We start from the raw sequence: 27167 nt of genomic DNA on the forward strand, positions 1-27167 counted from the left end.
CTTTCCTCCTGAGCCCCCCGGTCATCTGCGGGCCAAGGTGGTCGCACTGCTGGTGTTTACGGTGCTGCAGTTGCCAGATTGGCAATCCAGAAAGTCAAAACTTAGTCGGAGAAAGGTTTCAATAAGAGATACTTTATAATGGCTCAGCCAGATATGAACTCCAGGTACCACCATCATACAGACGCGCTTAAACATGCCCTAACACATACAAAAGCACACAGACACACACATACATGAAAGGCTTTACTTGGTGGTTTGTAAATGGGAGCAGGCAGGTGCTCACTCACGCACACTGAATAACACTTTTGTGCTTCGTCTCAATCTCCTCGTAAATTGCAGCAGCGCTCCAGACTCATTTGCTGCACGTTTGCTCGTGTTTTGATGCAAAGTCTGATTTGTTTGCCTTACGGTATCTTTTTTTTTGTGACACTTCTCTGATCGTGTGTTTTTCTGAGCTGCCGGCTCGCTCATGTCCCAGCATATAAAAAATAGGTCTGGTTGTCAGTTACGTCCCCAGCAGAGACTTGGGAAGCTCTGTGCCGTGTGATAATGGCAGCATCCTTGTGTGGATGTTTGTCATGCCAGAAAAGCAAAAATAAGACTATTTTAAACTCTTATCAACCCCCCCGACGGTCCTGCAGTGAGTGGATTTTGGTGAGTAAGTACTTTAGGTGGGTAAAAGTGTGTGCAGTGCTGCGTCTTGCACAGATTAAAGGCAAGTTTTTTTACACTCTATATCCAGCAGCTTAAAAGTCCATTCATTCATTCATTCATTCATTCATTTTTTTAAGGATAACTCTGACTGAACCAGCTTTCAGTTTACAGCCTGAGAGGAAGCAGGTCACATGTTAAAATAGACCTAATTTATTACCAGGTCCATTTAAAGGAGTGTTCGAACACGTTTCTGGGTGATTTACATAAAGGCACACTAAAGTAACTTTTTGATTTTTAGGCTAAGTATTAAAAAAAGGGACATAATCAGGCAGAAGCATGTGGCAACACTGTTTTTATGGGCTTGCAATTTGTGATTTATTCCCCGGTAAATACAATGTTCTCCTTAATTGTGAGCATAAAGCAATCTTGAGTCCGTTTGACTCGACACGCCAGAATGTGTCAACAGATGCAATTAAATCCCATAAAGAGAAATAACTTCTTATTGGAAATGACTCATAAATAAATTGCAAACTGGGATGAACCATGAGCCGAAAATACACGTACATTTTTCCACACGCACACACAAGTTGTTGCCCGGTCTCCCTGTATGTCTTTATTGTTTTGTTTTTGTGTTGTGGTTATTGTGGTATCTCTGACACTGCCATCAGACTCCATCCTGGAACATCAAAGTGTGCTGGTGCTCTTTGTCATGTAATATCCCACAGTGAAGGCGTAGTTTTCTGTTGACTGCACTGACTGTGCCACCCTAAAAGTCATTGACTTTCATTGTGTGTCTTTTGCTCTGGGATGAGCCGAGCGCACAGCACCAGTGACTCATCCTCTCTAGATGGAGAGTGGCCTTTTCTGCAGCCTATCAGATGTCACCGGGGCTCCTCTGTTGTGGTCACACAGCCGTTCACAGAAGATGAATCACATTAATAAAAGCCATCTTTGCATAGCTCTGCAGCTCAGCTGAGGTCAGCTGGTGGCATTTGAAGCTTTTTGAAACCTGAAAAAGTGGCGAGCTTCAAACAAAGTCGCCGATGTTGATGCGTTACGCCGCACATTGAGGGATGCGTCTCGAGTGTTGTGCATTTACTGAATCAACATGCCTCTGCTTATTCCGAGCGCGTGTGAAAGAGAGCCGCAGCTTTTTGGTCTATTGTCTGCTTTTAAAAGAGTCTCTGACTACAAAGGCTCGTCTTATTCCTCATCCTGCTGAGTGATCCTTTTCCTCAATGATGCGTCTGTGAATGCAAATATGCTTAGAAAGAAGTGGAGGCTTGTTGACTTTGTTGGTTTTGCAGTTTTGAATGGTTTGAAGGCCGCGCATCAGTATTTAAATTATTATGAGAGGATTTTTTTTCTTCTTGTCTGTCTGAGCCGCTCAACCTTTCCTGACCTTGATATTAAATAACGTCTAATTTGTAGAAAAATCCTGTGGTTGCAGTAGCTCAGGGTATGAGCTCAGTGGCAGTGGATTACTCACAGGTGAATGTGAGTGTATGTGAGCAAATCTGCCACTGGAGCTGTTTTTCCTTTATGTTTTGATATATCTGGATTAGCAATCACTTGGTGGGCAGTAGCTGGCGGGAGCATGCGGCACAGGTCAGTTTCGACAGGCTGTGCTGATCTCACAGATTCATATTTGAATAAAAAAATGTCTCCCTCTGGTGGAGAAGCAACCAATCAGCATCTTGTTATCAGTTTACTACGTCTTCAACTTGTTGACCATGTACTTTTTTATGTATTACTGTAACAGCAGTATTGATTTACTGTCTTAGATGTGAACCCGATGCCTCATCTGCTTTTTTGCTATCACAATATCTCTGTTACTCCCTGACACAATCAGATGCACAGAGATGTAGGGAAAGGGAGACAACACGAGGGAGTGGAAGGAAAATGATTTTGTTTGGTTTCGCGTGAAGTGCCAGAGGCTCCGACCTCAAGTGTAACTCATCACTCTGTTAGCTACCCCTGTCACAGTTAACCAGATCATCCTACATTAAAGAAAATGAGAAGAACAGCAATTATGGAAGAAATGAGGGAAATGGGATCAAATTTAAAAGCCTTTTAGACATGGAGAAAGGCTCAGCTACGTAGGAATTCAACTGAGGGGCTTTTGTGATATAATAGCCAATATATCTGGATGATAGCTGCGGACCTTCGAGCTTTCAAACATGAAATGTTCATATATCAGTTTATTTACCATGCGAGCAGGCGAGGGAGGCATCTGTGCAGTTTGATGGGTGGCATGCTGTAATGGCTTGTAGTGCCTCCAAATGACGCACATGATACATTGAAAACTACACTTTTTTGTTTTACATTAGCTAACTTTTTTTTCCCGTTCTTTTCCATTTGGCAGAATTTCACTCAAACTCTCATTCCCCAATTTTACATTTGAAGTTTATATATCGATGCAGTCTTTCACCCGAGCGTAAGCATTTGGCTACCCTTTCAGTAGCCCTGCGCCAGTCTGTCGCAGGGCTAACACACAAGGACAGACAACCATTCATACTCACATTCACTCGCACATTCACACCTAGTGGCAATTTGGATTATCCAATTAACCTATCCCCACAAGCTGCATGTCTTTGGGCGGTGGGAGGAAGCCGGAGTACCCGGAGGGAACCCACGCAAACACGGGGAGAACATGCAAACTCTGCACAGAAAGACCCTGGCCTGATGGTGGAATTGAACTCAGGACCTTCTTGCTGTGCGACAACAGTGCTAACCACCGTGCCACCGTGCTGCTTTTTATCTCTCACGTAATATTTTCCATAGCTGGTCAAACAAAGTTTTTTGCCCGTCTTACTTTTGCTGTGTGGTTGTGAGGCAGCATTTACACGTATATCAAGCTGCTGTAGTTACTTAAGAAGAGCAGACATTCATTAAAAGTCACTCCACAGTGATTTCAATCATGCTGCTTCAGCATCTCCTCCTCCCATCACCAGAAATGCAAACATGACTGGGAGGGTCACTGACAGCCAGAATACACACGGGCAGGACGGGCACGTTGTCTCATCCTCGGCTTTGTTTTTAACAGACAGAAACAAACCCTCTAAAGTTTCTATTAAAATGCTTTTATATGAAAATAGGCAATTAGAACATTTAAAGAAATATCATCCACACTGCACATCTATTAGTGCATTTTTATTTAGGCAGGATGGAAATAAAAGATTTGCAGCTCCACTGCAGAATACCGCATGTTTTGAATCGCCTGTGGGTTGGAGGATTTGACCTTTCATTAACCTAACCAACTATTGTGTTGTTATTTGCTTACTCATTTATCAGCTGTGCTGGGCCACGCAGCATCAACACTAACAACGTGGCTGAAGGGTGTTTCCCGCTGTCTTCTTTACTTCTTACATTTTCATTTACCTACAGTTACAAATGCCGTTCGATTTGCAGATGGCTGATATTGGCTTGCTTATGTGTTGGTAAGGCTCTAATTTTGCCTTAAACTAACCAAACAGCGGACATGAAAAGTCTAAAATGAAACTCCAGTTTTGTAAGATAGCCAGCTGGTTGCTGTCTTTGTCGTCCTGGGATTTTGCTTGTGGATTTCTCTCTTGCTCTGAAGCAGATGTGAGTGTTGACGGTTGAACCTCGATCTGCCACCAAGTCAAACCTTTTGCCCTCCTTTATTGATGAAACCATCGATCTCAGCAGTTTTAAACAGGCCCAAATATTAAAAGATGTACCTTCTTTTCATCCTCCGCATCACTTTCCTTCCATCTTTCCAGTTTTTCGCTCTCCTTATTATTTCTGTCCTCAGGCTTACCCAGAAGCCTGGCCGTCGGACAAGGGCTTCATGTGAGAGGCTCTGCTTCCCACTCACCATCTTCAATGAAAAATAACATGTCAGGCAGCTTTTGTGTCGGTGCTGTGAACTAGCAGAATTTGTGATCAGCTTTATTATTCAAGCCTTTTAAGTTCACTTTAATGTACCTATGATGAGAGATTTATATCCCAGGGAACAGAGGGAGAAGAAAGCAGCGAGAGAGATAAAACAGTGACAAATTTGTTTACTCCACAGATATTCATTACGTGCTTTGACAGGTGGGATTCATTAACTCCATAATCTAACGTGGTAAACCCCCCCTCCCCGAAGCATGCACTATAATCCCCGTGGGACCCTTCATAACTCTGCCTGCTCTGCCTCACACACCTGAGGCAGTAAAAATCTCAAACTGTACTCTGTGAGCACATATTTCTTTCCGTTTCTCTGACGGTCTGCATGCGTGTCTGTTTCACACACACACACACACACACACACACACACACACACACACACACACACACACACACACACACACACACACACACACACACATGCATGCACAAACACACATGCATGCACAAACACACCTTACACTCCAACAGCTGCTGCTCTTGTCTGTGCCGTTTTTGTGTGTCTTTTTTACACGCTCTCTCCCTGTTTTTCATGTTGCTCTCTGACCAGAGCACTTGCTGTGTAGGAGGCGCGGCTTTCTTTTTCTCATTCACACACAAACACACATCTTTGAGTCTCGAGATCACAGAAGGCCTGTGATCACGCTCTTTTCCTGGTGACTCGGTGTTTAGTGCTGCCTCTTGAGATGGTGCGCCTGTAGGCATGCCAGATCCCTCTCTGTCCGCCCTGCAGTCGCCCTCACCAGGGGGGCCTTCGGTCAATCTTTCTGCATCGGTGCGTATTATGCAGCATTGGACAGTCTAAGCTCACTCTCAGACTCTTGGCCCCCCCCTCTAGGTAGCTCCAGGCGTTCGCCCTTACTTTTGCCTCACAACTCATGACAAGCACATGATGTGAGAAAGGCCGTGGCTCAGGTATAAGCCGAGACAAAGGGATAAAGGCCAGCTTACTGCCCTTGTGAACCATGCCCTATTGTGCTAGGATTATTCCGTCTTGTAGGGAAAACGCAGAGGCGTTCTCACATCACGTTCAGGAAATCTTACGCTCACGTGCGACTTTTTACGTGTTCAGCCAGGAAAGAAGAAACAAAGAGTCAAACATGGTTTTAATTGGTCTTGGAATATACGTGCCTTTTGTGTGCAAGTTGGATAGATGCAATTTCCTTTTTCACAGAGGAATTGAATTAAATGAATTGAATCGCTTCACTGGTTAAACACTGCGTATGTACGGAAGCTCCACTCACATTATGTATCACAGCAGTCCCCACTTCAGTGTGTTCCAGTCTCTTTCTTTGCCATTTTTCTTTGTCAGCTCAACTTTTGATTAGAGAACAAATTGCTTCCCTGCACGTACTCCCCTCGCTCTTTCTGGAAAGACGCGGGGAGCTGCAGCCCCTGCTGGGAGCCCTAGAGACTCGTCTTCCTTTCTGTTTCTCTTGATTTGGTATTAATGGAAGCAGAAGTTCTACAAGAGTATTGTACTGTGTATGTAGCTCTGTTCATGCCAGAGCAGTTTTAGCCATTATTAGAAGCTCTGTTGGAGGATTTTTAGGCTTTTCCTTTTGAATATCCTGCTCTTGTTGGCTTTAACCCTTTTCTATATATTTGACATCCTCCTTAATGATGAGTTCTGACACCTCAGTATATGTCAATAAAGGCGTGACGATGACTGTTGCATAGCAGGTATCTTTCACATCTTTTACTCCTAGTGTAGAGTTCAAATTAAAGGTGCTGAAATATGAAGTTTTGAATTTTTTCTTTCTCCTGTTGTCTATCTCAGAGTCCTTCGAGGCCTTGTTGTGGCAGGCGGAGAATTACACCACCACCCTCTTCCAGGATTTGTACCACAGCATGGCTGATCAGGCTGCGGGTCCCGTGCGGGAACTCTTCACTGACATCAGCCTCTTCCTGCTGGGCTCTGAGTTCAGCGTCGATGAGTTAGTGCAGCGCTTCTTTGACGCGCTCTTCCCTCTGGTCTACGATCACCTCATCAGCCCGAGCCTCAGCGGCGTATCGCTGGGCCACGCCGAGTGCGTGAGGTCATTAAGCCGCAGCGTCAGACCGTTTGGCGGAGTGCCCGGTCACCTGGCCGATCAGATTGCTCGCTCCGGGGTCTCTGGGAAGCTTCTTCTTCAGGCGCTGCACCTGGGAATCGAAGTCATCAATACCACGGACCACTTACAGCTAAGCCGCGAGTGCAGACGGGCCCTGCTTAAGATGCACTACTGCCCTCATTGCCAGGTACGGATGGACCTCTCTGAAGCAAGCGTATCGATCTGAATTAATGAAACTTCTTTTATCGTCAGCACTGATCGCTCTGTAATTTTTGCTCCACAGGGCTTAACCCAGTCCAAGCCCTGCATGGGCTACTGCATCAACGTGATGCGAGGGTGTTTGGCGAGCATGGCAGAGATTGACATCCACTGGAGGGAGTTTGTACGCTCGCTGGAGGGCCTGTCAGCAAGGATGCATGGACCTCAGGATTTGGAGCAAGTGCTTCTGGGAATTCACAGGCTCGTTCGTGATGCTGTCAGGCATGCTCAGGAAAATGGACCGCGGCTCTCGGCACAGGTTTAGATCATGACGAATGATTTAATGTTGTTTGAGATGAGTAGAGTTCAAACTGTGCTGAGGTTCTGCAGGAGGTAAAACTGGTGTCCACTGTAGATCTGTTAATGTCTGAGATTAAGAGGAGATTAATAAGGAATTTGAAAAAGTCTTGAAGGTATTATTTAGGTTTAATAGGATAAATTACCTTTAATAAATTAAATAACTCCTCACAGGTACATCAGTGTTTGTTTGGTCAGAAATTGCAAATCCTTCAATATTATGAGAACATCTTTAGAGGCACTTTTTTTCTTTTGACGTGTAGCTCAATTCAGGCAGCTTTTGCTGGGAACTGGAAGCCCCGGGGTGCTTGCTTCTGAGCACATCAACTTTGCAGAACTAATTGAGGCACCACAGCTCCATCTAGTGGTCAACTAAAGCTGCTGCTGCTCAACAACCCTGCACATACAGTAGATTCAAAAATTGGACATGATAGGCTTGGCTGCACTAATGGCTTCAGTATAAACATGTGCCACTCACCTCTATAAATTAAGGCCAATTTGTTATGCACCAGAACAGTTTAACGAGCGAATTCTTTAAATGCTTGTTTCTCCCTCAGTGTTTAGAGTGTTTAATTTCTGTCTGTTTCATCGGGTTATAGGTTTACAAACTGTGCGGCCCACCAAGCAGGAAGCCTGCTCAGTCGGTCAGCATCCAGCACAGCAGCAGCAGAGAATCCATCCCTCTTAAAGCGTCTGTCAGAGCGCCGGGAGGCTCACTCGCTAACAGGAGAAAGTAAGTGGGAGGAAGATGTCAGATATGTGGAGAAATGGTGCCATTCTACTTCTTCTTCGTCTTTTTTAAATGGTTTTTATGCACAATTAAAATGCACAACGCTTTATTGAACAAGTTAATTAGCTGCGCACTTCCATGTGGCTGCTGCTTTTGCAGGGATTTTCTAAGCAGTCTGCGTCTGTACCTCACTTACTACGGCGGCCTGGCTGATCAGCTGTGTGCGAGCGACCTCGCATCCAATGACGCGCTGTCCTGCTGGAACGGAACAGAAATCGTTAAAAGGTTTGTTTTAAAGATGTAAATGATGCATACAGACGGGGTGACACATTAGATAAGATGTTTTTTTTGTAAGCCTCTGAAATTAATTTAGAGGGATCAAGGGTGTTTTTGGAGAGATAATCATCAAAATTTGATGTGATATTCAGGTGTTTCTTTTAATTTGTCTCCCATCTGTAGTTTATTTAGCCAGCGGGCATGCTGTCAGAATCCGTCACTGATAATTTTATCGTTTAATTTCTGACATCATGCTGATGGAGACACGCCAACACTCAGTGATACAAAAGGATTCATCAAATTCATATTAGAAATGGTACTGCAGGTATTTTCAAATGCCTAAAAGATGCATGTGAATTGAAAAACAGTTTTGTTTTTGGTTGATAGGCTTACTTAAAGAAAACTGCTAACAGCAGTTTGGAAGGAAGTGACACTTTTTGATGTGATGTTTTAGCTTCACTCTGCAGATTCATGCACGTGCACGGTTTGACTCGAGGAGGCTGCTTTGACATTCGTCTGCTAGAAGTTTCTTTGCAATCTTCTTGCTAGTATGTTAGTCTCACCCAGCTGAGACCAACATACCTACATGCAGGCGCTATCTGTGATGTCTCAGCTAAACTTGAAGCCACACGTGCAATCTAACATGACACCCTGGGTGGAGAATTCTGCCTGCAAGGAAGACTAACTGTTAAATGAACTGACAAGAATAAAACAATAATGTAGTTCAAAGATTTGGTTGCTTTAAAAAAAAAAAAACCCTTTAAGGTTGTCTTCTTGTGCATCTCTTTACTGCTCTCTTTAAATTTGTCCTTTTATGACTTTATGACACTTACAAGTCTGGATTTCAGCATGGACTTCAAACGTTTACAGAGACCAAACATTGATCTCTTTCAAACTGTCATATTTCAAACTTTCAAACTTTCATATGAACAGTTGTTCTCACTGATGACAGCTGGGCCTCTAGCTACAACACAGAGCCCAAACATTAGTCTACGGTTGAAGAATCTGCAGTGTCTGAGCCCAAAAGCGATCCACGAGTTCAGTGGCGGCTGTGGCTCAGGAGGTAGAGCGGGTCGCCCACCAACTGGAAGGTCGGTAGATCCCTGCAGTCTGCCTGTCACCGTATCTGAGTTTCCCCCGGTGCGAGTGTGTGTGTGCAAATGTTAGACCAAGCGCTGAGACACAGGAAAAAGTGCTTGTATGAATGTGTGTGTGATTGCTCAGTATACCCGTCCCTTTACTTGCTCTTCCAGAAACTTTCCCAAAATTCAGATTGAAGAGTCACTGTTTTGAGAGACTGGAGGGAATTTTGTGTGCATCAAAGAGGCTCGAGTGTAAAAGGACTGAAGCGGACTTTGAGGTAATGATTTGAAAATATCAGCTGTGGATGGAAAGATAAACTTATCTCCCCGATTGATTTAAATTTGCCCAAATAAGGTTCTTAAACTGTTTAAAACGACGGATGCAATATTGTTGAAACATGAAGTATAATCCCATTTTACATGAAGTCAAAGGTTTCCTTCTTTCCTGTCATGAATAGGCTGTTTGTGCACCATCTGACCCTGCTCGTATATATTGCCCCCTACAAACACCATGACACCACTGTAGAATTAATCTATTAGCTGTTACTGCCCGCACACATAGATCTTGGATATGAATGGTTGTGAGCTGGAGCAGACAACCTGGCCTCTTTCACGGTATCCGTCAGTGGCCTTGTCTCCATTACATCACAGCTCTCGATCTTACCCGTGCTGTCATCACTCAAGGACCCCTTCATATATTCTCAGTCTGCGGTTGTTCCTCTTAGCTGTCAGCTGCTGTCAGGGCTGCTGAAACGACAGGTGGGCCTGTATTTCAAGCCACAGTGAGGTTGGAGTTGCCAGTTCAGGTTAGACGGTCTATTGTAAAGGATGACAGCTGTGTTGAGATTGTTTCGCGGCGCCGTGTGAAGGTAAGAGGGAAGGAGCGGGGGAAAAGGACGTTCGCAGCAAACGGAGAGATTCAGAGTTCTTAAGAAAGTAGCTCAGTGCTGCTTATCAGAAGTGGCATTACTATGGAGACGGAGTATCAAGGTTAAGTTTCATTCTGCTGTCGACAATTTACTCTTTTCATCTTCTGCTATTTTTTGCCTTAACACCTCGGGTTTCCATCGCAATGGAGTGCAGAATAGAGATGTTTCTTAAGTGCCGGAGAAAGAGGCAGGCCAGCAGGCTGCAGCCTGTCTATCATGTCTGGCAGCAGCCGCTGGGAAATGCTTATGGTCTGTGGGCGTTCCTCTGCAGTTTAACCCTCCTTTCTTTCTTCCACTTTCACGCTAACACGTATTGATAGGGAGTCCTTCACCTCAGGTTCACTCACAGCTTCACTTCATTTTGATTTTGCCATTACTGCAAAAGCAGAAGGATTGAGAGACATTAAGAATCGGGGGAGACCGGGCTCCGAGGAGACTATCGAGCGAAGTCCCTGCAGCTTAGCAGCCTTCCTGCAGATCTGCAATCTTGTGCTGCTTTCTATTAGCCTAGAACCATAGATGAGTGGCTGGGAGTCAACACAAGCTGAGACAAAAGCAATAAATAACCTCCTGCCTACGGGTCATAACCCAACATCCACTGAGAGAGAGGGGAATAAAACTCACTGCTGGCTGGTGGCTGATTTACAGAAGCTTATCGAGGCCTCTGAGACCTTAAACGATTAGTGCAGTTGGTGCGCGTGTGTGTGTGTTCGTGTGCGCGTGTTACGTGTCTGAAACTGTACGTTGGATTGTGCACGGATGCCTTTTATAACAGCTCTTTGTGTGTGCTGGCACAGATTGTTTTATGGTCTTAAAGGAGGACTAAGGCAACCAAAGCTTTGTCGTTTTTAATAAAAAGGTCTGAGCACAAAAAACATGACACAGGAGCCTGAGATTTAAGAGAGATTTAATGCATGTCCTCATCACGGTCCCTGGTAAACAAAGAGATAAAGAACAATCAGATAAGATCATAAAAGAAAAAACACAAGCCGCTTTTATCTCATGTCGATGATGTGGCCTTGCTTCAAGGGGGAATTAGTTCTCCCATTCTTTCTCTGTCTCCCGGTTTGTCGCTCATGCTGGGAGGGAAAGAAATCGCAAGAGGAATTAATCTGTGTTATAGATAATAAACAGATTTTTTCTCTTCTTCTTTTGGTGACAGCTAAGTTCACCTGTTATAACCCCACGGCGAGGCTCTGTGTGGAACAGAAGCAATGTGTTAGCCGTGGATGTGTAAATATGACAAGAATAAGAAAAACTTATTCAATTTACAATCCCTGCAGAGCAGTCAGCCTCGTAATTTGCTGCTTTGATCTGTAATAACATGTTCTCATGCAAGCTGTCTCTTAACTGGCGCTGAATGCTTTGTAGTCTTTATTGTCCAGGTTTAAAGCAGAATTTTGACCATTTTTCGGTCAGCTGCTGTTCAACCTCTTTAAATGTTAAGGTTTTATGCTTCAAGATATTATCATGACAAAAGTCCGGTCCTTAAAATGAGGTCATTACAACCTCAGATGAACTTGAACTGGATATATTATACTGTGTTGTTTTGTAAAAATTAAGCCCCAATGCAGAAGCAGCGTGTGAACATAATGCAAGAGTACAATGATTCCAACCACATCAGCAAATCTACAACAGGATCAGTTAAAGTAAAGAATCAGCGTGCTGCTGTGGTCAAAGTCTAGATCTCAATCTGATTTAAATGTTGAAGAGGAGAGCTGAGCCTCAATGCAAACCTGAACTTGAAGAGAATTTCAGAATTTCTTCATAACAATGTGAGAGACTGAAAACAGTTACTTCAGGTTGTTACTACAAAAGCTGGTTCTACAGGATCCTGAATCATGAGCTTTTCTCAGCTTCTGGATTTTGTAAATAGACGAATCCTTATGGAACACCCTCCACTCAGTTTGAGCACTAGTAGTGCTTTTTCATTCACGCACACACTTTCATACATTGCGTTTATCTAACATTTACATTAATTCGCACTCTGATGGGCACACTGGGGACAAATCTGGACTCAGCATCTTGTTCAAGGATACTTCGACACATGGACTGGTAGAAGGCCCGCTCTACCACCTGAGCCACAGCCACCTCTGAATAAAAAGAGCGTAGTATGTCATGTGTTGTTGTTCATCACAGCTTTAATGACCTAACATTAATATAGCCTGGATAATCTTTTAAAATGTCCTGATATGTAAAACCTCAGAGCTGACAGGGGTGTACTTTCTTTTACTATGCCTGTATTTATAAGGCTCTTTTCTTTTCTTTTCTTTTCTTTTCTTTTCTTTTCTTTTCTTTTCTTTTCTTTTCTTTTCTTTTCTTTTAAGTCCTGTTTTCAAGCACTAGTCCTCAGCTGGTGCTCTTTTACCTCCATTTATTTGAGGCAAATGTTAAGATATCTGCTGTTCCATTAACCACCGCAGAGGCAGTTTAAGGATTTTAAGTGGTTTCACAACCATGTAAAATGCAGAGTTTGAACTTATTAATGTTAATTTCAAAGCTGATCGTGGTCAGTACTGAGTACTCGTGTAATAAAGTAGTATTGACTGCTCAGTACTCATCAGCCTGTTGATTGGCATCATGGCTCAGGCGCTCCCATCGCTATGTAGTAAATACTTTCCCATTCTTACAATTCCTACCAGCGGATGAAAACAACCAGCTGTTATAGCAGTGCTAGAAAGCCTCAACAAGTACCAGAGTGTGATATTTTATTCATGATTACCTCCTCCGGCGTAGGCTCGCTTTAATTCCTCCCCACCTGCAGTCTTTCTCACTGCTGCCAACACACACCAGGTGTTTAGCTGCGTGTTTATATTTTCAAAGTGCTTTTTTCTAATTGAGTACAACATTTTTTTTATTTTTTTTTTGGTATTTTTACGGTAATAAGGCAACTGACCTTGCATGCTGTTGGAGTTTAACATGTAGTGATGAGTACAGCGGGATGAATGCCACAGTGTGTAACAAAAAGATGCTTGAAGACAGGCGGGCAGATTTCAGCGTGGCCTTTCATTTAATAGGGCACCTTTTATGCTGGAGTGGCTGTCTGAGTGCTAACCTTTGACCTTTGCCGTGTCTTTGCTGCCCGGTTAATCCTGAAGAGGTTAATCACATGGTAATAAGAGCCCTGGAGTTGTAGCCCTGGAGTCTTCAATGTGTGCTCTGTGAGCAGAGGAACCGACTGATTCTTTATGTGAAGGTCCTCGCTGCTCACTTCAGTTTTCCTCCTTTATCGTTTGCTTATAATTTTGGCTCATTTTCACATCTATTTCCCAACTAGATGTGAAGCTCAGGTGATTTTTGCCCTGGCTTAGATGAAATGAAAGCATTTAAGCTCTGCTAATGGGAATCCACTGAAGAAGCATCAAGAGCTTAGTTTATCCCAGCCTGCTCAGGGAACGCAGCTCATTTGAGGATTGTCTCAGCCTCAGTGCAAAATTCCCATGAGGGGACAACATACGCCGAATATTAAAATATGGGAGCACTGTCCAACTTCTTCAGCAATGACTGCTGGTGACCCTTAATCCCATGCTGCATGTGTCTCTGAGCAATGCTTTTTCCCCTCCCTTTTATATCAGAATCAAAGTCGCGGTTATATCATAGAAATCACCAAGTGGAGCAAAATCTGATGGAATCATTTGATGTTTGTGTTAATCTCTAACATCTAACGAGCAGCCTCGCTGGAAACCTGCCGGCTGGTCTGCTGACTTAGCCTTTGGTGCCAGCGGCCAGGTTTCCAGGGGCTTCCTGTGCTCGCAGCAGATATCTGTGACTAAGACATCCTCTTACATTTGTTGTTTACAAAATCACCAAAATTAAAAAAACAGCTATTAAGCTATTTTTTATCACATCATGATTTTGAGACTTAATTTTTGGGAAATGCAATCTCTCCTTTCCTTCCACATGGACTGTATGATCAGTAGAACTTGGACTAAAGAAGTCAAATGGGAAACCAGAGAGCTCTGGGTACCCTTGACCTTTTCACCCCTCAGCTGTAAAAGGCTGATGGGGTATTGTTGTCACCCAGCCGGGTAGGTGGGGTGGAGACCCAAGTTTATTGATGTGTTAGCTCGAAAACAAGGCGATGTTGCAGGATTTTTGAAATTCATACCACGGGGGCATCTACTAAAAATCGCAAATGAATTTGAATCTCAGTTACCTCAACCTCAGGGTCAGAGGTCAAGTTTTCTGAAAATCTTGTGAATTCAATATCTCAAGAAGTACATCATCTAGGATTTCCATCTTGATGCTATAGGTGCAGCTACTTAAAAACTTGGCTGAGTTCAAATCCCAGTGACCTTGAGCTCAAGGTCAAAGGTCAGGTTTTCTGAAAATCTCAGGAACAAAATCACTCGGGAACAAGGTGATGTAGGATTTTGAAAGTCATAACACAGGTGCACCTGCTTAAGATCTCAGAAGACATTGAATTCCCAGGTCAAAGATCAATCAGCTAAATTTTCAAAGTTATACCATAGGCCCATCTACTAGGAGGTATTGTTTTATTATATTTTTTATTATAATTATACCCTAATGTTATCGAGATGCACTTAGAGAATCCACTTTTCACCATCTCTGACAAGCTACTTTCCAAAGTCTCAGTTAACTTAATTTAAATGTCTTTTATTAAAAGTTTTGAAACTGTTTTCCCTCATAAGTTCAGTACCAACTAAACTGTCTAAATATTTTGCTGTATAGCCTAGAAAACATGAAATGCTTCTCTATTGCTGCTTCAGGGTTGTGTCTGCTTTAGATGGCTTTGATCAATCGTGTGAATCAATTTCAAGAAAAAAAAAGAAAGCTGCAACTTCTGCCCATTTCCTCATGTTGTGTTTTGATAAAGTCGCAAGAGTAAATACTTGCAACTGTTATTTATTTTGCATAAAACAGGTCTGTGTCGAGCCCTCCAACAAAACACAAGATTTGAAAATAATTACCTTATGCCAAAGTCATTCTACATGTGCATGTATTAAAGAGCTCTCCAGCTGTGCAGCCTCAAATAAACATGATACCACAGCTGGCTCTTTGTTCAGTGCACACACTACGCCCGCTCTTCATCCATTAATAAACCTGCCGGCGAAGCAGTCGTGTCACATTCAGCTGTCACCACAGTTGTAAATCCAAACCTTTCAGCTTCAGGCCTGCTTTTTTTTTTTTTTAAAGGTAGTTCTGCCTCGCTTTGGCCAGTAGGTGGAGCTCCCACTTTGGGTTCCAGACCCATGCCAAAGAAAAGACCATGCCAGGTTGCTGATCACTCCTCTGCTCCTCAGTTCTGATGATGTATGCCGTAGAACGGCGGTTTTTATCCATGTTGTCTCTGACAGTGACAGACAGAAAACAAAATTTAAATGATAAACAGACACGCTGCAGAACATCGAGTCTCAGCGCCTCCTCCGTTCGTTTGCAGCGATGGACTGACCTAATTTTGAACAGGAAGGAATAACCTTTTAAACATGCGCTGTCAAATATATTATGCATAGCTGTCCTCTTAGTCACTTTCATGCAAGTAAGAGAACTGCTTCCCTTCAAACCTTGGATTAAAAAACAAAAAACCCCAAACATCCTGACTCACCAGTACCTCAGAAGCTACACAGCAAAATCTCCAGTATTAAATTAACACTGGAGAGTGTCTATATGGGTCCACACCTCTGAGTGTTAAATACAACACTGTTGAGTGTTAAATTAACACTTTTGACAGTGTTATATGTTTAAAAGTAACCTAGTCAGTTTTGAAGATTAACAATGGCTAACACTGAGCAGTGCTGATTTTCTAACACTGGAAAATAACTCAAAATGTTAGAAATATTCCAGTGTTAGAAAATCAGCACTGCTCAGTGTTAGCCATTGTTAATCTTCAAAACTGACTAGGTTACTTTTAAACATATAACACTGTCAAAAGTGTTAATTTAACACTCAACAGTGTTGTATTAACACTCAGAGGTGTGGACCCATATAGACACTCTCCAGTGTTAATTTAACACTGGAGATTTTGCTGTGTACCAACAGACTGTGAAGCTGTATTAGTGTCTTGTGTTAGGCTCAAATTTAGCAACAAACATGAATTCACATCTTACCCATCTTTCCCAAAGTTAAAACACGGGAGAAGGACGGAGATGGGCGGGCTTGATTGGACGGTTTTGATTAGGGCAGAGAGGGAGAGTGGGAGAAAGCTGAGAAGCAGAGGAAGAGGAGAGGGGACGTTCTTGAAAAGCTCCTCTGTGCGACAGCTGGCTGCTGCAGATAACCACAAAACCACTGGAGCACTTGAGGTCTGGGTGCTGCATGGCTAGAGTTCCACTCCAACATGACCTTATATCCTGCCTGGGTTTAGACGCGGGGGCTCGGTCAGAGTACCACATCCTGACGATTATCCCAAGTGACAGAATCAAGAACTCTGTCTGGCTGCCTAAATTGAGTTCATAAGTCCCTCTTGTATCCTTGTGAGTGTGTGTGTGTGTGTGTCTGCTTTACCCTCCCTGTTCTCGAATTATGCATGATTGCTCTGAACAGATAAATTTTTCAATCCAGCCTCCTGGAAAAGAGATTTCATTTATTTGTGCTCAGATATTATCAGTGATGTTGCTACAGTAACTGCCAGTGAGACCACCGCGCCAAAGAAACTGTAAATTTATAGTTGACTGGCGGCAGGTGGCGCATGTTGTATGTGCGCGCGTGTTTGCGTGTCCCTTTCATTTTTCAGCAACTCTGCTCCCATTTGCCTCTCATGCACTGATTCCCCCCTCCCCTGCCACCAGACGTTGGACGCCTGCCTCCAGCATCTGGAGCAGATTGCGGCCCTGCAGCATGCCAGGTAGCAGGACATTAACAGCCAAGGCCTCATTGTCCACTGATGAGCTGTCAGAGCGCACACCCTCAACCCTCGCGCGATCTCTCGGCCTCCTCCGCCCACCGTCGAGCAAACGCAGAGTCGGTCCCCGCGGAGCGCTCTTCCTCTTTAGCTCAGGTATAAATCACAGGCCGCTGAAAAACAGGGAACATAGAGTTGGTAGGAAAAAAAAGTGAAGTTAATGCTCGTAAAACAGGAGCAGCGGTGAGAGAAGCCCTGCCTTTGATCTATTTGTTTAGTCGTAAAAGAATGTTATAAAGAGCTGGAGAGGCTGACGGAGAAGTCCTGCCTCGTGATTTAATCGCAAGGACACAGCAATATTGTTTTGATAACAAAAGCTGTTATCACAGCTCATAGCGGGGAATAATTGTGAAAATCAGACCAGTAAACAATTTAATAGAGCTATTTCAGCAGTGGACATTGACAATAAACCTCCCGATATTTCTGTGTTTGTTTCATGTGCAGAGAGCTGTGTGTGTTTTTTATTCTGTCACTGAGATGGTCGTATTGTCGATTGAATGCATGACAAAAAAGCCTAATGGTGAGTTCGGCACTTTCAGCAGTGGCTCTGAGCATGTCTGCACAAGAATTAGACGTGTTTGCTGCCTTATCACGGGGGCCTCATTTCATATTTACTTCATGGCGGTTCGTGGACGATGTCCATGTTGAGTTTCTGCTCCAGAAGAGACTTAATTTTCTCTCTCGCAGGGTTGTGGCTGGAAACAAAAGACTCTCATATCTCTGTATCATTGTCTTGGTTTATCTCTGGGCTGCAGGCTTTTGACGGTGCATGTGCTACCTTCTGTTCCTTTGATTTCCTTCTCATTTGTTAACTAAACATGCATCCCATTTACTGCCACAAAGTGAAAAATGTAGTAGTCATTAAGTATTCATTACCTGTGCAATTTGTTTCTTCTTTATGCTCTTTTAGCTGGGAGAATATTCTGACTGCGTGGGTCGCTCTCATTTGCAATATTGACATTTTTAGAATGGAGCCCTTTTTTTTCTCCCCCCATTATTTTATTTATTTATTTTTTCAAAGTTACAGTCAGTAATTTAGCCTCATATCTTTCAGGTATTCTTCAAAAGGCAAATCCAGCTGTATCATTTCCTTATCATAGAAGTAAAAAAATAAATAAAATAACAGCAGGGCAGTCTTTGGAGGTCCTTTTTCTGCCTTTATCAGGGAGCTTGTACCCACAGAAGACTCAGCACCTCTTTATAAGCGGAAACCTCCCTCTTAGCTCCTGACCTAAGCTGAAAGCTGGGTGTGAATACGCTCTCATTAATCTCACCTCCTGCAGTAAAAGGTCTGAGTCTGGAGGCTACCTGAAAATTAATCTAAATAGCTCTTTCATTTCTCTGACGTAAACACAAATGTCTCCAGCAACAATGTGGCACACTGCGGGATGCCCTGAGACCAGACTTTGCTCTCTTATCATCGTCCCTGTAATGTTGTCCTGCAGTTTCTATGGAAACCAAGCCCGGCCTTATTAAAAAAAAAAAAAAAGTTTCACCTTCTCTGAGTCTGCCCTTTACCTGACAGCCAAGATAAACGAGCAGGGTCCTGGGAGGAAGGCAACACAAACATGCATCTCTGCTCAGTGGCCCGTGCTCATTGGCTCTCTGCTGGAAGCCCTTATTTACCTTAATGCTGGGAGGAGGTGAGAGTGGGGGAGGCTCGAGATGTAGTCTGTGCGTGTGTGTGCGAGTGTGTGTGTGCGTGCACGCACTCGCCTTGTGATTACTCACAATACCGCCCATCGACAACCTTGAACCACGCAGCAATGAAAAGAAGAAAAAGAAGCAAACAACTCTTTCTGGCCCCCATAATGCACACGGGCCCGATGATGTCACATGTCACCTTCAACTAATGAAGGTGATGATGGCATGCATGAGCGCCGCATACGTTCACCATCTGCTCGGTTCCACCACGCTGGAGCTGCTCCCCACAATGCTGCAGAGAGGAGTCGAGGCACGTCTGTACTAGGGCTGGGTATCGTCACTGATTTCTAGAATCGATTCAATTCCGATTCACAAGGTCCCAAATCGATTCGATCCACGATTCGATTTAATTCGATTCGATTTAAATCTGGGAAATTTTGACAGTCAGAAGTATAATTCAGATCAGAACATTTACATATTTTTGTATCTATAAAAAGGAAGCTGACACTCGCAAGACTTTATCACAGGTGTGAGCATCACAGCAGATGCCTTTGTGTCAAAGTAGCTGAAGATAAAACACAGAAAAACATGATGGTGATTTTCCTGGCCTGGGATTTTATAAAAATATTCTGCAGTACATCAAAAACGAAAGAAAACCATTAATTAATGAACATTACCTCTGACGTTACAGCGGTTTTATTAGACACACCTAAGCATTTTGCATTTTGAATAATATTAAAAAGTTTAAATTTGTTCAGTATTGAACAGCAGAAATGAGGCTTTCTTTTCGGAAGAATGTAAAAGGGAAAAAAACAGCGGCCGACAGCGCTGTAAACAACAGTAGATTTGTGCGTAACAAGCAAGAGATTAATGAAGAAAGCGAAACTGTTCGAGAGAGAGAGAGGGGGGGGGGGGGAGGGAGAGAGGGAGAGAGAGAGAGCTGCGCATCGCGGTGGAAGCAAAACAGTAAAAGAGTGAATTCATGACGATGTTTATGTGAAGCGTTTGGATCTTCTTTTGCTGCTGGTTCGGTCAATATTGTTTGGAGAGAGATCAAACTAACAGCTTTAGAATCAGCGCATAAAGGGCGTGAACACAAAGCGCGGACCCGGATCAGCGAGCTGTCGGCTTTCAGCCCCGACTGTGAGAAAGGCGACATCTAACTGATTCTGATCCGCGGGTCGCGCTGTGTCTTTAAGTCTATGTGCAGAATCCCTGTACCTGCTCTCATTTACTGTTTGGTGGTTCTTGAAATTTTGTGAGATGTCACCAGAGATTCTGGCATTTCGGACAAAATAAATTTATATTAAAAAATCGATTCAGGATTTTAATGAATCGATTTTACGTTATCCAAGCCAGAATCGATTTTAATCGATGAATCGATTATAAAAACCCACCCCTAGTCTGTACCACAGTGTCCCTCGACGCGTGTGAAAGACCGCCGCCTGCATCCAGATGACTCTGCTGCGAGTTTAATCATACCTTCACACCCCAAAGCTACAAAAGTGACAAGTCTCTGAGGCCACTTTTTTTTAATATATCACCTGAACTGTCAGGAGGAGTCGGCTGATATGATAGTGGTCACCAGTGGAAAAATCCCTGCAACTTTTCAGTAAAGTCGCCTGCTAGTAGAGCTAATTGAATCGAATTAATATCGATGCATTAATCACCCTGGCTGCTTAATTGTTATGGATTGGTCAAAAGTTTTGTTTTCTGTTTTGTTTTTTAGTTGAGAAGCATGCCAAAAGTCAGGGGTCATGTGAAAGATATAAATTATGAAAATAAGTTGGAAATGATGCTCTGTCAGACAGATGAACCCCTGAAATGCACCATGAAAGGAGTGCATGTGTTTTAAATCATCCTCCCTGGAGTTTTATTTTATTTTTTTCCTAAACAAAGTCCTAAAGTTTTAAGGATTTATTTAATGAGAAGTGTTTTTAAAAGCAGTCCATTTCATGTAAAAAATACCAGCATATTTGCTGGCGTGAAATGCATGTGAACTGTAACTGGATCTGATAAAGGAAGCTGCTTTGGGCTCGCTGCAGCAGGTAGCTCTGCATATTTGATCTGGCAGATTTTTATGCTGGATGCGTTTCCTGATGGAACCCCCCGAGGGATTTCTGTCTCCTCCCGGGATCTAACGGTGGATCTTTGGTTTGTTAAGAAGATGTGTAAACCGCTACACTATGTTGTCATAGCACGCAGTGGTTATTTTTATATGTCATACTCATTTAAACAAATATATTTACTTAAAAACAGTATAATAACACACTTCAGCTGAATTCAAAGAACTGATATGTGTGATGAAAAATTATTTAAATGATTAGATGAATATAGTAATTTTCCCTGTTGAGGAGTCTAATGAAATGAATCCATTGTTTTTCGGACAAAGACAATTTTTGTAGTTTTGCTTCCTTCAAATTAAATGATGAAGATGTGAATGTAGCTTTAATTTGAGACGTTTAAGACATTAACTGTTTAGCTGTGTCTGTGCAGAGTCCCCTGTTTTTACAGGTTCAAACTTAGGTGATTTTAGATGTAAGGATTGTTTTTTATACTTGGATGAGATTCATTTACAGTCAGTGCTTGAAGTCTGAGCCTGTGGACATCACCAAATGCTGTTTGCTTCTTTAAGAAGCAGCCTTTAACACAGATACCTCCTACTTGCTTGTGGTTCTCTGCGTTCAGGTTTGTGTTCAGTAACTGAAAGGCATGCTCTGCTGACTTGGCCATTGAAGAATTCCCCATTTCTTTAGCTCATGAAACTCTTGGCTCACTTTTGCAGTTTGCTTTGGGTCATTTTCCATTTGTACTATGAACCTCTAGCATTTCTAGCATTTGGCTGAATCTGAGCAGAAGGTAAAACCCTGTACCCTTCACAGTTCATCCTGCTGCTTCTAGCAGCGCTCACATCATCAATAAACACTAGTGACCAGGTTCCACTGATAGCTACACATGCTCATGACATAACGCTGCCTCCATGATGTTTGACAGGTAATGTGTTATGTTTCAGATCATGCTCTTCATACTTTATCCTTTCCATCGTTCTGGTACAAGTTCATCTTGGTTTCATCCATGCAAACTCTCTTTAAGATGTTTTCCGGAAAAGTCGAACTTGGCCTTTCTGTTCCTGAGTGTATCCAGTGTAACCTTTGTGTTTCTACTCTTGACCAGACCTTGACAATGATACCTGCCTCCTCGAGAGTGTTCTTGGCTTGGTTAGATGTTGTGAAGCTATTTTTCTTAACCGTGGAAATAGATTGTTAGGAGCTCTCTGGTTTGTCAGACTTGCCCTGACATCTCCTTGGGCCTCAGTTTTAAAATTATAGTGAAAGCTCTAAAATTCAGCACTTAATTTTTTTGTCATGAAATAAGAATGAACAAGTCTCGCTTTTCCACGAAACTGCTGTCAGTCAATTGCCTAAGTGCTTTTGAGCCCCTGAGAAAGGGGGACTGTACAAAACAGAGGGCTGTAATTTATAAAAACCTCTTGAATTAATTTTGAAAATCTGCACTTGGATCAAATCTTGATTGTTCAATTTAAAATTCTCTGTGGTTTTGTGCAGAGGTGAAACTACAAAAAAAACATAAAATAAAGAATATTACAGATTTTGATTTGTGATACTCTGCTTCTGTTAGCAACCAAAAAAATAAAGAAATCAGTTCTGTTAGACTTTCTGTTAGATATGCTTTTTTAAATGTCACATATTTATCCTGTTTGTACACACAACATTAGAGCTGAAATATATTTTTTCTTCTGTTAATCATTACTTAAATACATTCTTGATCAAAAGTGGCAAAAACATCGACAGCAAAAAAGATAATTTTGGGTTTTGCTTCTTTGATGCTCATGAAAGTCTCACGTAATGTGACTAATAACACATTTCAAAGTGACAAATTACAAATGACCGAGTCGTCTGTCTCTTTGGGAACACCAGTGCATGGTCACTCCAGCATTCCTTAAAACTGAAACGTCTGATCACGTGTTTTACAAACTGTTGCAGGAGATCTTTGCCTTCGTTTCTCTCCCTAACATTATTTTGTCAAAGTTAGAATCACCCCCTCTGTTAATTACACCGCAAAGACAAAGGCGTTTTGTTGTGGCCGCAGGTTATGAACGTTTTGATTGACAGGTGCTTGACTCCAGCTGCTGGGTGGAGTGTAAAAAGGTGAGTGTAGGTGACTGTAGATGATCTTTAGATAACATCAGATGGCCTTTGAGAGCAGCTGAAATCAGTCTCCATGGGGCTACTCTCCTGCTCTTGTCATGTCTTGACACTTTTTTCTTCCCGCCCTCTCTCCTTTCTATCTTCCCCTCCCTCTTTCTCTCTCTCTGTGTCTGCTGAGTGGAGTTTCTGCGAGTTGGCAGCCTGTATCTGATCCTGAGGTAATTTACTGGTAGCGATAAGGAAGTGGTGCGCACAGTCTTTCGTTATAGTCCTTTCTGACAAGGCAATCTGAAGCCCATCGAGGCTAAATTGGAGGAAAATTTCGACTCCATGTAGAAGGGAAACATGCAAGGTTATTATTATACAAATCTAGTAAACTGAGATTGAGTGGGCAAACAATCATCGGAGGCTGCTGGTTTAATTTTTTTAAGATGTGCTGATTTATTTGGATTTTGGTGTGGAAATAATAACAGATAATAGTTGCAGTGTGTAAAGTGAAGGGTACAGAGGTCTAATTTGTCATTTGTTAATGAGTTGGTGGAGGCGCTGACTTCAAATGAACGCTTATTTGCCCCGCTTGGATTGTCCACCTGATCCTGATGTGTTTTCGTTGTTGACTTTACAGCACATTTTGTGAGAAAGTCACATAGACTTTGACTCGTTTGCCTTTGTGCATACAAGTTCGCTTTAGCTTATATGTGCATCTCACCTACAGCTGTGTGTGTGCTTTGTGTGCATTTTGTTGATTCCAGCAGTGCTCCCCTCCTCCCTCCCTCTCAGGCAGACAGGCCAGGCAGACCAGGGTCACTGCCTCAGGGGTATGTTAGAGAAATGCCTCTCTGCTGTGGGCGAGTAGAAATATGAAAGAGACCCTAAATCAAGACACAGAGCCCCATGAATCATGTCGTCGGCAGAGCTGAAGAAGAAGGATGAGACCATCTGTAGCAGCATATGAATGGCTAACTGACTCACAGTGCTGTTGACACAAGCTGAAGAAGTGTGAAGAGGTTGTGAAGATTAGCGCTGGTCCTCGCTGCATAGCCTGGAAACCTGCTTCAGTCAAAAATGAGCAAACCCAAATACGCTGCATGCTCCATTCGTCACTCTGACGTTTTACAGAATTGCACGGAGGGAACATTTTTTTGCGAGTTATAAAATAAGATGAATTCTTATCACAACACATCTATAACACCTGAACTCAAGCTGTGTGAATTGTTGGCTGGATTTTTTATTTTTTTTCTCCCGAAGTTTTTTTTTCTCCTGCTCTAACAGCTTTTTCAGTGTGTTGAGTGAGAGCTTGTAGATGCATAAGATGCTCCTTAAAATGATTTAGAAGGCCTGTTAACACCACAACTGTGCAACTGTTGAATGCCTTTTCTTTGACATATGAGTGTGTTTCTCAAATAATTCTTCAAGCTTTCTTCAGCTGAATTTTTGGTTGGTGAAACAGGTCAAAACTTCTCAGACATGCATGTTTGATGCTTGAATTTATAAATGGTTTATGTGGCTATCACAGCAGGGCGAAACCTGATTTAAGGTTCTGAAGTTTAATTAATTAGTTAATTCAATAAATAATTGGGAGATTAATCAAGGTCGAAGCTTTGGTTTTCATTTAGTAAGCAAAAGGTCTGGTTTTATTGTCTGCAACATTCAATTCACAAGCTGATTGGTTTGTGGCTCTTAGAACTCCTTCAGTGCCCTCTTTTTCAAAAAAATATTGTTGTGTCGCCATCTAGTTCATTACTTACACCTTCATAATACCAGTCTGGACCCTGTTTTAGCTTCAAAACTGCCTTAATTTGTTATGGCACAGATTCAAAAAGGTGCTGTTAGGATTCCTCAGAGATTTTGCTCCATATTAACGTGACAGCATCACACAGGTGCTCCAGATTTGTCGGCTGCACATCCATGATGAGAATCTCTTGTTCAACCACATCCCAAAGGTGCTTTATTGGATTGAGATCTGGTAGCTTTGGAGGCCATTTGAGTAAAGTGAACTGTGCAGCAACACTGAGACAGGCTGTGGTGTTTAAACAATCCCCAGTTGGAATTAAGGGGTACAAAAGTTTACTAATAAAATATCCCCCACACCATTACACTACCACCACCACTACCAGCACCGTGAACTGCAGATAGAAGGCAGGATGGATCCGTGCTTTGTTCATGCATTTGAATGTTGCAGCAGAAATTGAAGCTCATCAGAGCAGGCAACCTTTTTCCAGTCTTCCATTGTCCGATTCTAAGGAGTTTGAATTTTAGCCTCAGTTTTCTGTTCTTAGCTGACAGCGCTGACTCCCAGTGTAATCTTCTCATGCAGTCTCCCATCTCCTTCAAGCGTTATACATGCAAATTATGCTCTTGCATAATTTGATTGATTGTTTGAGCCTCCTTCTGGCCCTTCTCCTCTGGCCTCTGCCACCAACACGGCTTTTTCACCCAGAGAACCGCTCTGGATATTTTCTCTTTTTCAGACCATTCTCTGTAAAAAATGTTTGTATCGGTAAATCCCAGCAGATCAGCAGTTTCTTAAATACTCAGATCTGCCTGCCTGGAACCAACAAGCATGCCATTCTGATGCTCAGCTTGAATTTCAGTTGTCTTGACCATCATGCCTAAATGCACTGACTTCCTGACGTGTGATTGGCTTATTATTTGTGTTAGGAGCAGTTGAACCCAAATGAAGTGGCCAATGAGTGAAAACGTTCATATCCTCTGTGTTGTTCACCCTGTGCAGATGAATAAAGTTCTTCTGTTAACTGATGTTTGCTCATTTAAGTTATGATTGGCAGGCTGTGAGGATTAGGAAAGATTTTGAGCTGTGCAAACAACAGAGATTTGACTTGACAATTTTTCAAATTGACACATTTTGTCCAAGAAGTAATTCAGGAAACTAGCAGCTAAATGAGTAGATGGGGCATTAAGGTAAACATAACCATAAAATGACTTTAGACTGCATACTTCACTGATATCTAGTGGCTCTCTTCTGTTAACTTCAGCTGATTACTTAATCTCAAATGTGAAAAATACAGTTAAATTGAAATTTGTTCTTGGGGTCAAGCTTGTAAAATGGAAATGAATTGTCACTCTGAAGCAAATTACTTTGTCTGCCCGTATAAAATAACAGTGAATATGTTGTTTTGACATTTAAATTGCGCCGACACTATGCTGCCATAAAAGGACCTTGTGGCATCGATAAATTAGTCTGTTTGAGGAGCGATGGAATCGTAATGGCTTTGCCCAGCGGCGAAGGCACGTTGTTAAAGCACAGTAACACAACAGATGATAATCGCAAAACTTCACGGCCGACCCTAGGGCTTGTTATTTAAAAATTTCACCAACTGAATTAACCCATCAAACCATTGCCATGCAATCAAGGCTGAGGGCGTGCGGTGGTATTTGCAAAAGTGTAGGTGGTTTCAGACTCATAAACAGGAGCTGTTGTTAAATGATTTCTTTCTTCTAATGTATCTGAAAAGTTGCGATGGAGTGCAATGCACCAGCCTTCTTGGGTAAATTATGGTGATCTTTAGAGAGTTAAGTAGGCTGATTTGTACAAGGCTGACAGTGCGAAAGAATTATTTCTCCCCCCTCAAATCTATATTCAGCAAGGAAGCATATCATAGTTTGTGCTAATAAGGACCAGCCCAGTTTGTGCTCTTCAAATGAATAAACATGTAACTTTAATCTTTGCAAAACTGTGCGAGCACATCATCCAGAACCGCTGCGGCTGTTTGTTAATGTTTTGTTGAATATGCTAATTCTGAACTTGCCACAAAAGCCGCTGCATCGTTTTTCTTTTTTTCTTTTGCAGCTGTACTTGTTTGTTTCTGCATATCACTTCTCATCCCTCCTTAAAACAACAATTGCATTTTTTAAACCCTGTTTTTTTGTCAAAGACATTGAATACAGCTGTGAGCGCACCATGCGAAAGCTGTTTTGTTGAACATTTCCTTAATTACAAGTTAAATCGTAAGCTCCACCTGAGGGGAGAAACATATTGACTTATTTAGGATCAAGCAGAGAGACATTGAGAGATGGGCATAATCGTGATGGACGATGGGGGAGTACTGCAGTAGTCTTTAGAGCTCTACTGAGGGTAAGGGTTGGTTGTGTTAATCTCCTGCGACTGGCCACAAGAGTGTGGGGAGATACTGTGTGGAAACATAAACACAGATAAGCCTATTAGAGGAAGGAGAAGGGGAACTCTAAAACTGACAGTCTCTCTCGGGGAAGAGCACATGTAAGAAAAGCGGTACCACAGTATGGTGCCTCGCTTTGAGCTCTACACTTCACTAAG

General features: G+C 42.6%; 1 protein-coding gene across 2 annotated transcripts in view; it reads left to right on the top strand.

Annotated features, from left to right (window-relative positions):
- The window catches only part of LOC308398004 (glypican-5-like), a 166710-nt gene that overhangs the window by 31063 nt on the left and 108480 nt on the right, over positions 1-27167 (top strand). For both annotated transcript variants that reach the window (XM_080884365.1, XM_080884366.1), the window contains exons 3-6: positions 6350-6810; positions 6907-7140; positions 7778-7911; positions 8068-8193. In XM_080884365.1, the coding sequence (XP_080740491.1) occupies positions 6350-6810; positions 6907-7140; positions 7778-7911; positions 8068-8193 (955 nt within the window). The remainder of the gene's footprint in view (positions 1-6349; positions 6811-6906; positions 7141-7777; positions 7912-8067; positions 8194-27167) is intronic.

This window comes from Rhamphochromis sp. 'chilingali', assembly GCF_963969265.1.
Source record: "Rhamphochromis sp. 'chilingali' genome assembly, chromosome: 6".
Taxonomy (NCBI): domain Eukaryota; kingdom Metazoa; phylum Chordata; class Actinopteri; order Cichliformes; family Cichlidae; genus Rhamphochromis; species Rhamphochromis sp. 'chilingali'.